Below are 14,051 nucleotides of genomic sequence, written 5' to 3'. Positions count from 1 at the left end.
CCGTGATCGTCGGGGTACGGGCCCTCCCCGTGATCGTCGGGGTACGGACCCTCCCCATGTTCATCAGCATACTGCATTTCCCCATGCTCATCTGGGTACGGATTTTCTGCAGCAAACAATCCATCTGGAGACTCATCTGCACCATCCTGGTCTAGCTGAGACATCAGACTTCCGCCTGCACAATCCACACATATTCCATGGCGTCTAGAGCCGTGCTTAATGCCAACGCTGGCTGCTGACATAAAGACTCGGTTGCAGACTTTGCAAACGTACTTTTTGTCTTTACTGTGGACCTGAATAAATGAAACAAATTGTGTTTAGTTTTTCCTTTAAAAAATAATTCTACCTAAAACACCATTAGTGGGAAAAAAAATCTTGAAATTTGCTTTTTTGAGTGACCTCCTAAACCAGATTGGAAAGAAAATGTCAGATTTTTTTTTTTGCTACAAGTTTGCGGCAGTGTGGTTTTACAGGCACCTTCCAAATCCCACAGATGTGGTAAACATTTAAATATGTCACTCAGGACAAGTGCCAGCAGATTAACTGACCTCCTTGCCCTCAACGTCCACAGGCACACTTAAGCAGGATCATTAGGTAATAGTATGAAGGCTGGCTAATGTCCCTCTCTGTAACCTAGATACAAGTTCTGATTCAGCTACTCACAATATATTTTTTGAACCACTGGATAAGGTGATAGCATTTAATAGTTGTAAATCTAAGCTGAGAAATACAATTTGTTTATCATCACTGAATGCAGCCCAAAAAAGAAGTGGACAAATCATAAAAAGGCACCTACTGATCCTACAAGTAGTTTCCACAACTTGCAAGCAGTAGCAGTGGGCATTATAGCCACATTGTTTCATCCCAGAATAGCCAGAATGATGGTGGGAGAGGGGAAAAGAAAAAAAAACAAATAAGAATTTGGTTTCCAGTTTCATTAAGAAGTATGGGTGAACAATGCATGTTGCTGTCAAATGATTAAAAACAAAAAAAAATAATAATGCTGGAAATACTCAGCATTTCAGGTCGTGAACATCTGTGTGCCGAGTCTATCACTAGAATGATCCACCATAAATTTCCACGTGCAAAACATGGAACAGGGAGGCAATGGCCTAGTGGTATTATTGGTGGATTGTTAATCCAGAGACCAGGATAACATTTTGGGGACCCGGGTTCAAATCCTGCCGTGGCAGATGGTGGAATCTGAATTCAATAATTCAATGTATTTAAGAATCTAATGATGATCGGAAAAACCCACCTGGTTCACTAACGTCCTTTAGGGAAGGAAACTGCCCTCCTTACCTGGTCTGGCCTACATGTGACTCCAGACCCACAGCAACGTGGTTGACTCTTACTTGCCCTCTGGGTGATTAGGGATGGACGACAAATGCTCATCCCGTTAATGAATAAAGAGAAAAAAAACCTTGGTTGGGTCACTTCTATGTTCAGTTCTGGTCTCCTCACATGATAGGAAACAGAGGCTCAGAGACGTTCTAGAGGGCCACTAGATTTATATTCATTTTGAAAACTCCTGACTTTTGGCATTGGTTCAACGAACTGGGTCCTTTTACTCTACAATGACAAAGACGTTGGAAGACTTTGTACATTTAAAATGATTAAGGGATTAGGCTGTTTATAGTTGACGGAATACTTGAATTAATAAGACTGGGGGATAAGTACATGTTATTTAAGCAAGAGGTTAAGTTGGGTACAATGAACCTTTATTTCCAGAGTCAACGATATTTGAAACGTTGCTGACTTTTCTTTTGAGGACAAATTGACAAAGCAACACTCTAAAAGGGGAACTGGACATGCTCCTGGAGAACGCCCATCTCAATGCATACAAAGGTAGGCAGAATATTGAATAACGTGCCCTGTAGTCACTATTATCTCTAGATTGTGTTTGTTTTTGATCACCTTCCTGAGGGAGGAAGGAAAATCCTCGTTTTATTTTCCCCGAATTAGCATAATTATTTTTTTTTTTTAAATCGCTTCTCCATCAGGAGATCACATGGCTGATGGGTGAGGGTACAGTGATGCTTAGTTACAACATGCCTGAATGATATAGCTATAACACAGTGTGCAGCTGGAGGAATACAGCAGGCCAGGCAGCATTAGAGGAAAAGGAAAGCTGACATTTCAGGTCAACTTCCTTCCTAACAGCAATGAGTTTTTCTACACACAAGGACTACAACACTTCAAAAAGGTACTACCACCTCAAGGACAATCAGGGACAGGCAATGAATGCAGACTTTGTTCACAGCCCATAACAGAATGAAACAGAAGTATTGATCCAAAAGTAAACTACAAAATAGTAATATTTAGTTAAAAGTTCTTGCAGCTTGAATTTTAATTCGAAACCCAACATAATTCACACATTTTACCATAAGTCATAGACTCAGGTCATTCTTTCCACCTATTTTGTTGATTTTACTTGCTAAAACATGGAATTGAAGACTTTGAGCTAGTAGGCAGAGGCTGAATAGGCTGGGGCTATTTTCCCTGGAGCATCAGAGGCTGAGGGGTGACCTTAAAGAACTTCATAAAATCATAAGGGGCATGGATAGGGGTGAATACTCAAGGTCTTTTGCCTAGGGTAGGGGAGTCCAAAACTAGAGGGCATAGGTTTGGGGTGAGAGGAGTAAGATTTAAAAGGGACTTTGAGTGACAACTTTTTCACGCAGAGGGTGATAAGTGTATGGAATGAACTGCCACACAAAGTGGTGGAGGCTGGTACAATTACCATGTTTAAAAGGCATCTGAATAGGAAAGGTTTAAAGGGATATGGTCCAAATGGGACTAGATTAATTTAGGATATCTGGTCAGCATAGACAAGTTGGACCAAAGGGTCTGTTTCCATGCTGTACATCTCTATGACTCTATGAGTTGTCTAGTCTAATCCGCAGGTTTAACAAATAACTTTAACTCACTATTCTTAAATAACATCTCAAGGTGCGAAACAATGCTTAAGTGAAGCCAAAGAGTACAACATCTTAGTGCAAATTTAACCATAAACTTTTGTTTCTTTTTTTTTTTAAAAACAGCATTCAAATTTAATCTGCACATTTTAATAAAATGGCAAAGATGAAAATTTCCTATAAAGTGGATGCTGTGTTTAATGTTCAATAGTCTAGTTTTGATCAATGCAAGCAATGTTGAACATTTAGGCATTGCACCTATTTCTTTTAATAATTACTGGTTTTGTAATTTCATTGAATCAAAGATACCAAGATTTTTCAAATAATTCCCTGTGGCCACGCTTATGTTCTTGTAACACATCCAAATAACCTTAAAACTAACTTTAAAAATTTAATTATATAATCTTCACTGCACAAATTCAGTGCTGATGAACAAGAATAATGCTTACCAATGTGTGCCTTTTCATATGTTCTCGCCGTGTAAACTTCTTGCCACAAATTTCACAAGGGTACGGCCTTTCACCTGTGTGAGAGCGCATGTGCCTCTTCAGGATACATTGATGCATAGCAGAGAAGCTGCAGTAGGGACATTTGAACTTCTTTCTTATCACAGTAAATTCATTAACTGTAAAATTAGAAGAAAAAAATTCATTTTTTGGACTCATTTACAACAAACATTATTAGATTATTACTTTAGTCATTTTTTTAGTATGGGTTATTCAGTGATTCTAATATGTAGGCAGCATCAAAATGACATTGAAAGTAAAATTACATTTTCAATTACACACATTACAGATGTTCATTTATTTTCACAGCGACCCTTCTATTTCGGCTTTTAAGAAACTACAGGCAGTTCTCCTATAACACCATAGTTGCATTCTTTGCAACCTTGTGCTACAGAAAATCACCATAGAAAAATTGCATTATAGGGAAATCGCTAGAGGAAATAAATTGCTATATTGTACAGCAGTAAGTTCACGTTATCCGAACAGCATCCACTATTCATCAATCGCGTTACAGCCAATTTGCGCTAACAAAACATGCATTATAACAGAAATACCTGTACTGTTTTACCACTGGTGGGGAATTTACATTGAAAAGTGCAATTCCTAAAAAAACTCCTTATTTGAACAGTAAATCAAAGGATTTTGGAACTGGCAGTAACAAGCACCTCCTCAAGAAATACACAAGTATAAAAAGTCTGTCTGAACAATTTCTAGTTGCTGTTTTGATATGAATAACTGCCCTGAGAGGAAACAGAACAAAAATCAACAATCCAACTAAATTTCATATTAAGCACCTGCTTCATATGAAAACTAAAAACACAGAAATAATTCACAAAACACATGAAGCTATGATTTTTTTCAACTCAAAATAAAGTTAGATTAGCATAGGCAAGGGGTAAATTGCTGCTGACACAATTGATGTCCACAGTAGCATTGATAGATAAGAGCCAAAACTGAAAAGAAGGTTGAAGCAATTCATCTCATTTTTGGATAAACAAACCAACCCCAAAAAGTTGGTGCCAAAATGGATCTTGTGATACAGTGGCAGTGTCCCTATCTTTGGGCCAAAGGCCTGAGTTTGAGTCCCTCCAACGCACTTAAATTATTAACCTGTCCAACAGGTTGATTAAAGATACAATTAGTGCTACTGAACTTACTGCGTGAAAAGTTACCTTAAATTATTATGCAGTATATTGTTAAAACAGCTGCTGAGTGAGCGTCAACATTTAAAATGAAGCTTTGTGCTGAACAGATTCTGTACAGTTTGGGTTCTCTCAGAGAATACGCAAGAGTCATTTTTTGGACTACATGAAACCAATTAGCTCTAAATCTGGACAAGGTACAATCCCTTAAGCATCTTAAACTTAAAAATGTTAATTAACTTGTACTATATAATAGAAAAAAAGGTGAACGGGAGACCTTGCATCAACAAGGCCTATGTCCCTCAGGAATTCTAACACATTTCACATTATTTTGAAATTTTTTGTTATACACAAGTTACATTTTGCTGTTTATGGCTGCAATTTATGCAAATTAAAGATTCCACATAGAGCAAATGAGATGGCCAACCTGTTTGTTTTATTTAGTGGGCTGAGGGAGGATTTTCATAAAATCCCAGAAGAAATTCAAACCCCTGCTTTAACTAGTACCAGGTGAACATTACAGTTCAATTAAAAGGCAACAACTTTGACTTCTCATCAGAAGACTGCACCTGGGATATCTTGTGACACAGTGGTAGTATCACTACTTGCGCATCAGAAGGCTCAGATTCAGGTCCCACCTATCCACAGGTGTGTCAAAGTACATCTGAGCAGGTTAATTAAAAATATTACAAGGACTGCAGCACACACTTCGGGCTGCAACTATCTATCAGTATTTACGGAGGTCCAAGAATCACAGAAGCACTGTTGCCAACAGAGCCAAACATATATCACGTATACATAACAGTCCATTGAAAGGTTGAAAGTAGCAAAGTAAGTAGATCAAGTAGAATTTTTGAAGCATTTAATCAGTTCAAAACAACAGATTTGAAGATAACCTGCAAAGGATAATTACAACAGAAAATTTGCAACTAGTTTTAGTATTCCCAGATTGCGCACATCAGCGCATCAAATTTTTGTGTTTATATGGGTACCTACAAGGAATATGAATACAAGCTAGAAAATAATGAGCTACATATATAGTACATATTGTTTGCGGAAAGTTTAAACCTTGCAGACAATTGTAATACCATGCTCACATTCTAATGGACATAATTATTAAAATCAAACATGTCGTTCTCATTTAAATATTTAATTTAGATTACAAGACAGATATAGATTACAAGCTGCCCCAGAGCATTCATTATGATTCAGAAATTCAATTCTGACTGACAGAATATTAGGAACATACAGTGCGTGAAATGTTTGTGGGAAGTGGTGTAAGATTGGGTGGATAGATGGCTAGATAAATAACAGATTCATCTAAATATTCAAGACAATTAGACAAAAGGACAGCAACTATCCAACATGGAGGAGTAGTGAGGCAGACTGGAAGGAGCAGATGTATAGAAAAATATCATTCATAACAGACAGAAGTGTCACAAGTACTGACTCCATTTGCACAACTTGACGGAGATGAACTCGTCAAAAAATGACGATACAGAAGAGGAAAAGCTCTTGAAAGACTGTTTAAACATAGCCATAGTTTATTTCTCAAATTGAATTTTGGCTTTGATTCTATTTCCTTGATATTGTTGGATTTTGGCTTACTCAATGGAACAAAGTCCACACTACTTTGGTCCCAATGTGTGTACTGGCTCAACAACTGTAAATGTTGTTAACAGATGTTGCAATGACTGCTGCAAAGATGTGTTAAATTATTATCTTGAAAATCTGAACTATCTATCTCAGCACATTAATCCAAATGGTTGCTTTAGGAACAGTGAAATTTGAAGATTCTTTTATACCAGATGTTTCAGCCCTGAAATGATATTGTTATGATCCCAGCTGATGGTAATACTGGACAAGTCAGATCCCAGAATAAAAGATTATTTAATTTTTGCAGTTATTCCTGTGGTAGTGAGCCACAAACGAACAACAAAACTATTATGTTTATCAGGCAGTTAGAAAGATCTTAATACAAACAACAAAACAAAAATTTCAACCAGTTTCCCAACAACAACAGATCCCAGAATAAAAGATCATATGTTTAATTTTTGCCATTATTGCCAAGATCTTAATACCATTAGCAAAACAAAGTTTTAGCTTATTTCCCAACAGTATCCTTTTACAGACACCCAATTTTAGAAAAAGATCACTCATACCTCAATTCTTCAATTTTAACTAACTGACTCCTCCCAGTCTTTTTTTCCTTTGACAGCAGAGACAGCTTCATAGTTTCTTTCTGAAGTTGATGGCACAATTCTGATGGCCTAAACTTTCGCCATTCGAAGAACTGAAGATTTCTATTCACACTCTCCTGACTGGAAGCTTTATAAACTAAACACCTCAGCTTGGGTGACCAATTTCCCTGCATTAAGAGCTGAGTTTCCCTGCTAGCAAAACCTGTTGCCCATTATAAACTGAGCTCAAAAGCTAAAAATAATGGGTCTATTGTAAATATATGGATACTACAGGAGTTCTGTTAAGCCCTTGACTGAAGTACATGCTTTCTTAGAACCAACACACTTAAATCACTGTTACAAATGAATTTCTGACCTGTATGTACAAGAAGTATCTTCACAGAACTGACCCACATCTATCTACTCCAACTTTAAAACTCAAAATACCAAAATATTTTTAATACACCTTTCAATATATTTGATGGAAAACAAGACCGATCAAAAAATGTATTATTCTACTACACTTGGGAGACAGTTGGTCACTAAGTGGTTGAATTTACTATTTTACAATTCCAAGAAACAAAAAGAATCAATTCATATTTTGTAACTACCACATCATATCTGAAAAATAAACACTAATGATTTGCAATGCACAAGACAGAGGTATACAAGAAAAGATTCGTTACACTCAGGGAGAGGTCAAAGCTCATGGAAAACAGATGGTAAAAGGCAAAAGGAGAAACAGCATTCAAAGAAAATAATCCAAAACCATATTCCCTATCAGCAGTAAGTTGCTAGTCAGCCTGTTGATCAGGTTGCTCATTCAAATTGCGCATCTAGCTTTCATCACTGAAGCAGAATAAATTACTATGGACAGTCCAGTGTACACTCTTAGCTGTTGGGGTCAAGGTTAATGTTCTTCAATAAGCTTTCAGGGTATCTTTGAAACATTCCTGCTGGCTGCTCCATTACCTTTGACCAGTCACAAACTGGGAATAAAGTACACTTCTAAAGGAAAGTGTTCGGCATTCTAACGCAATGACCTGACTGGTGCAGTTGCCGTATGAGACAGATCACTTGTATACTCAGGACCCTTGCTTCCTGGAGGATGCTTAGGTATTTGTGCAGCGATCCATCTCGATTATGCCTGTAGAATCTTCCATGGTCAATGCTGGCAGTATGTTTCAAGCTTTCACAGAGTCAGCGATACATCACCTCAATTCTGCAGCCACAGGAGAATGACTGGAGACTGTACCCTTTCATAGGTGACAGTGAAGGCACATCTAAGAAGCTTCCCAAAGGAGAAGCTCATGCACCAAATCTTGTGTCGGGTCTCCAGTTTAGGGGTGCTAACTCAGATGGCCATCAAAATAGCTGAAGTGTGTGATCGCTTCCAGGAACAATCGTAACCATGATACAAGACGTTATGGGGTCAAGATATTTTGTGCAAGCCCTGGTTTTGGTTAGAGGACATAATTCATCTTATTGGCATTCAGATATAGTACGGAATGGGCAGTCAGAGTTTTGTAAACATCAATTACCAGGGGACATGTGTTTAAGGTTACAGGGGAAAAAGTTTAAAGATGACATGAGAGGCAAGTTTTGTTTCACACAGGGATGGAGTGTGCCTGGAGTGCACTGCCAGAGGAGGAGGTAGAAGCAGGCACAATAGCAACATTTAAGTGGCATCTTGACAGATAATGGGAGCAAGCAAGGAATGGAGGGATATGGATTGCACAGAGGCAAAAGTTTTTAAGTTTAGCAAGGTGTCATGTGTCAGTTCAGGCTTGGTGGGCCAATATGCCTGTTCCTGGGCTGAAGTTCTTTGTCCTGTTCTTTTGTTCTTTGTGCAGCTTGATAGGCTTCTTCTACCAGGTCAAGGGAGACCCTTTGGAGGTTGAATAACTTTCATCCAACGTGTACTAAATTCAGACCTCAAGACAAAGGGCACCCTTGACCGTGCAGAACAGTCACTAGAAAGACAGAGACAAGGCAGAAGCACACATCTGCTGGAAATGTTAAATTCCAATCCACTACCAAGACAATGGAAGTTACTTGGTTATGAACAGGCTGCACAACCTGATGTATTCACCAACAGAGGGTCAGGATCTTCTACAGAGCTTCCCACTGACTGAGGCAAGTCTTCATCAGATTACTGAAGGCCACGGACAGAGCCTGGTTTTGCTTACAGCTTTTCCCTTGGATCTACTGAACTGCAAGTATATCTGCAGTGTCCCACGATACTCTAAACTCACATTGGAATTCCAGCAAAACAGTTTACGCAATTGAAAAGAGGTAATCCAGTGATGCCCCAGCAAAAGATCTTGCTTGCAATAGACTGTAAATTTTTAATTCATGAGTTGTCACATACAAGCTCACTTCCTTTTCAAGATTAATGACATTTTGGTAGCACTTATATCTCCTGCAGGCTCACTTCCCAGAAAAATATAGGCTCTGCACAACCAAGTCTTGGTGGATCTTATTGGCTTGCTCCTGCCAGAAAATGTTCTTGATCTCTCAGATCACATTCTGTCTTCAGCCTTGGGTTACCAGTGGGAACTTTTTTTTTTAAAATAAAGGAACTGTTTCTGAATCACTTTGCCAAAGGCAGGAGGCAGCTTTCTTCTGTGTTATTGAACTGCAGTGTTGTTTCAATCAAACCAGCCCTGGAGGCAGTGAATTTGAAGCCCAGTATTTCAGTACAGGCTGAAATAGATGCCAGTCTTTAGGCCAAAGGAGATACGCCCACAAAATCCACTAGCAATAAGGAAGGACCACTATTTGGGGTGGCACTGTGGCTCAGCGGTTAGCATTGCTGCTTCACCGTGCCAGGGATCCAGTTCGATTCCGCCCTCGGGAGACTGTCTGTGTGGAGTTTGCAAATTCACCCCATGTCTGCATGGGTTTCCTCCCACAGTCCAAAAAGAGGTACAGATTAGGTGGATTGGCTACGCTTAATTGCCCATGGTGTCCAGGATGTGCACAGGCTAGGTGGACTAGCAATGGGAAACACAGGGTTACAGCGATAGGGTAAGGAGGTGGGTCAGGTGGTATGTTCTTCAGAGGGTCAGTGTAGGACTCAATGGGCCAAATGGCCAACTTCCACATGATAGGGATTTTATGATGATTCTATTCCAGCGAGTCCATTGCTTAACTTGTAGACCATTTTTATGGTTTGACCAAGTAATCTTGAATCAGAGTACTTTTAAAGTTTCTGAGAAGACTTGTAGCTCAGGTTGTGAATGGGTTTGTTGATTTGTTTGCTGAGCTGATAGGTTGGTTTGCAAACATTTTGCCACCACAGTAGGTAACATCATCAGTACGCCTTCTGAAGCAGCATTGCTGGTCTGTCCAGCTTGTTATTTATGTGGTCCGGTTTGATGTGGTGGTTGGCCTCACTTCTTGTTCTGCTTCATAGTGGTTGGTATATGATACATGAGCACCAACTAGCTACCAAGAAACGTGACCAACTATCATTCGTTTCCACACACTCAGACAAAGAAGACCACCAATTTGACTGGGACAACATAACCATCCTAGGACAACCAACCAAAGACATGCACTGGAATTCCTGGAGGCCTGGCACTCAAACTGGAACTCCATTAACAAACATGTAGAGCTAGACCCCATACACCAGCCACTACGAAGTAGATCAGGAAATGAGGCCAATCACCACATCAAAACAGACCACATAAATACAAGTGGGATAGACCAGCAATGCTTCATCAGAGGCGTGCTGATGATGTTACCTAGTATGGTGACAAAACGTCTGCAAACCAACCTACCAGCTCGGCGAACAAAACCAACAGCCCCAATACTTTTAAAATTCTACCACTATACAACTTGAATACAAATGTTCCATAGCGACCACTCCATAGGCCTGACCTTTCCCAATGGTTGTGATCATTAGAAATTAGCAACTTGCAAATAAACAACAATACTAAAGTACTGATTTTCCTTCTGAGAATGAGACAACTCATTTAGCAAAACAGCAGACAGCATTTTGGGAGAGCATGGTAATTGTGGCATAACAGCATGAAGCATGAGCTGATGGTGGCTGGGTGTGTGAAATATAACATCTGGGAACTTAGTAATCAAAAGTGTCTTCCTTAAATTGAAAGAAAAAAAACATCGAAAGAATCGGGGTGGCATGGTGGCTCAGTGGTGAGCACTACTGCGTCACAGCACCAGAAACCCTGGTTCAAATCCAGCTTCGAGCCACTGTCTGCATGGGTTTCCGCCGGGTGCTCCAGTTTCCTCCCACAGTCCAAAGATGTGCAAGTTAGATGGATTGGCCATGTTAAATTGTACATATAGTGTTCAGGGTTAGGTGCATTAGCTATGGGAAATATAGGGTTAGGGGATGGGTCTGGGTGGGATGATCTTCAGAAGGCCTGTATGGAATTGTTGGGCCGAATGGCCTATTTCCAGACTGTAGGGATTTTATGATTCTATGACAATGACATAGCTGAATGAATTAGAAGTCAAATCAGATACAGAAATAAATATAAAGTGAAGTAAATGAAAGTTAGACTAAGACAGGTAAAGAAAATTCTGTCTATTCATTCAAAATCTCCAACAATTGATGGTATGTAGAAAGGAGATTGAACATTTGGTGAGCTGTTATTTGTGCAAAGAAAACACAAGCTGCAAAAATCAACCAACAAACTGTGGATATTCAGAACTCTCACCTATCTCAACTCCCCCACCCCAATAATAAAACTGGCTGGTTGTGACAATATGCATCATGAACGTGACATTACTTTCCTACCAAGATCCAGGCCAAAACGGATCTAAACATGGGAAAAAGAAGGAGATACAAAGTGTGTTGTCAGTGTCCAGCTTTTCCACACGAGATCCACTTCTTAATGGGGTATTTTCGAGAGAGCAAATACCTTAACTTTTTTCCAACCAAGAGTTGAAAAATAGGATGCATAACATGCTGATTTATTGAAATTGACTTCATTTAAGCTACAACTGACTACAGAAAACTGATACAACAGAAAAAACATTTTGCAACACAAGCTGCACAAGTGGACGTAATCTTCACAATCCCCGTCAAAAACTTAGAAAAGCAATTAAAACAATACAAAAACGATTCCTGTCTCTAAATATATGCTGTACTTCAAACACGGAATACCAACAATACAGGAACTAATCAATATAACAGACGGGTGGGATTGATGACAATATAACATGCCACACCAGTTAGAGATGTTGCCAGCTGCTAAAATTTGGTAAGGCATTAAAAAAAAATCCCATCTTCACGAGCACTTCATAACACACTGTGCTCATTTATTTACCACCAGCTGCACAATCAATGCCTACGATTCACCTCTGCCCTAACATTGATTTGGAGATTTTAAAAAATCTTTTCACTTGTAAGCTTGTATATTTCACTTAGGTGACTGCATATTGCATATATTCTTACTAAAACAATTTAACAGCTTTACCACAGCAAAGTCCATAACTGGGAGAAAGTAATAAATTAGCTTAAACATTGGGTAACTAAGTATTTCAGCAATAGACAGAGGTTCTCAGGCAATCAGTTCGCGGTATCCAGTTAGCTGATCTGATGGGGATGAAAGTGCCACAGTAGTCTTCTGTACACTTGCGTCAGGAAGGCATGGGGAGATAAACAGAGTCAAAATATAAAATCAGCCAGTTCTAGTTACTAACTAGCATCCCTTACCAGAAAGGGATGCAAGGGGATCTTGGGTTATTAAAACATTTGATTGCGATAGAAGTGTCCTTCCTGAAGTTCAACCAAAATCAACCACCTTTGACTGGAATTGTTGACCAACAGGACATTCTTAATTATATTCCTCTTTTTTGACCAAGAATGCAAAGAATCTTTCTTGAATACAGAAATAAATAAAACAACTACCATTGGTTACTTGCTCTTTCATAGCCAAGAGCTGATATTGACTGTTTATTACAGGCCTATCATCTCAGCCCTAAGAACATCACTAGAGTTCTTCAGGGTAGTATCTTAGCCCAAACCATCTTCAGCTGCTGGACAATGATTGCACACTATTCAGCATCATTCATAACTGCTCAAACTTAAACACTTTACATTCATGCGCAGTTAGACCTGCAGAACATCCAGCGTTGTGTTGATAAGTGGCCAGTACCATGCATGCCACACAAGTGCCAGGCAATGACCATCTCCACAGAGAATCTAACAATATACCAAACATCCTTTGACAGCAACTTCCAAACTTGCAGCTTTTACAACCTATTAGGGCAGCAGGCACATGGGAATAGCACCACTTACAAATTCTTCTCCACACCAAATACCAATCCAACTTAGAACAATTTCACTCATCCTTCATTGTCACTAGGTCTAAATCCAACAATGCCTTTTCAAAAACAGCACTGTGAAAATACAGACACAATGGCTCGGTATGGCAGCTCACTGTCACCTTCAAGGGCAACTGGGGGGGGGCCAACAAATGCTGGCCTCGCCTGTGATGCTCATGTCCCACGAACAAATTTAAAAGATTCAGCTATCCTTCATAGTCAATGGTGCTACATTACTGTTGCCATGTCAACAGTTTAAGACAACTTAACATGTTAGAAAAATCCAGCCTGAACTTCCAATTGTTTGCTTAGACAAAAAAAGTTGATGGCATTTATAAATCACTGATGGAACAGGAGGAGGAACAGGTCATGAAAAAACCAGTAAGACCAAGCCATGAAAACACAATAAATAATATTTATTTGCAGTATGTCCTTGTAAAAAGTATATTTGTGATTCAGTTATAGATATAGACTGAAAACTATTACAGAAGTTAAGTTTAGGAAAGTTGAGAAGGGAGTAGGAGGTAGCCAGAGAAAGATTTTTGGATAAACACATATATACGGGGAAATAAAAGTGAATGAAAGCGGATTTGTTTCATTTTTTAAAGAAAGCTTATTTAACCCCGAAAGTGCACAGTTAAGCTAATTCAACGAAACAGACCCAATAAATTGCAACAAGTTTATAGGATGATTTATGAATACAGTCCATGCAGTGACAGTTCTAAAGAAGGTCACTGGACCCGGAACATAAACTATACTTTCTCTCCACAGATGCTGAAGGACCTGCTGAGTTTTTCTAATCATTTCTGTTTTCGTATCAGTGACAGACTGGTGACCTGTTCCAGGAATAACCATTATACAGAAACAAATGTAAACGCATGTTTGTCTACCTCATACGTCACTTGGTCTAATATATTCTATGCGACTGACTTTCTGCTCAAGATGAAAATGTGAATTTGTGCACTCTAAATTGCATAGTTAGATGACACTATGGCTTAAGTT

The 14,051-nt window shown here is 39.1% G+C and overlaps 1 protein-coding gene across 2 annotated transcripts in view; it reads right to left on the bottom strand.

The window, feature by feature from the left end:
- LOC109937175 (histone-lysine N-methyltransferase PRDM9) overlaps nucleotides 1-14,051 on the bottom strand; it is a 76,233-nt gene that overhangs the window by 1,984 nt on the left and 60,198 nt on the right. Inside the window, exons 6-7 of one of the 2 annotated variants that reach the window (XM_048608308.1) lie at nucleotides 3,368-3,543; nucleotides 1-293 (exon numbers count right to left, since the gene is read on the bottom strand). The exon at nucleotides 1-293 is cut by the window's left edge and continues 1,984 nt beyond it. In XM_048608308.1, coding sequence (XP_048464265.1) covers nucleotides 1-293; nucleotides 3,368-3,543 — 469 coding nt within the window. The remainder of the gene's footprint in view (nucleotides 294-3,367; nucleotides 3,544-14,051) is intronic. The other variant, XM_048608309.1, reaches the window with a different exon arrangement.

The sequence above is a fragment of the Rhincodon typus genome, chromosome 19, assembly GCF_021869965.1.
Source record: "Rhincodon typus isolate 14 chromosome 19, sRhiTyp1.1, whole genome shotgun sequence".
Lineage (NCBI taxonomy): Eukaryota > Metazoa > Chordata > Chondrichthyes > Orectolobiformes > Rhincodontidae > Rhincodon > Rhincodon typus.
Note: the sequence above shows the minus strand (reverse complement) of the source record. Positions and strands in the feature narration are given on the sequence as shown.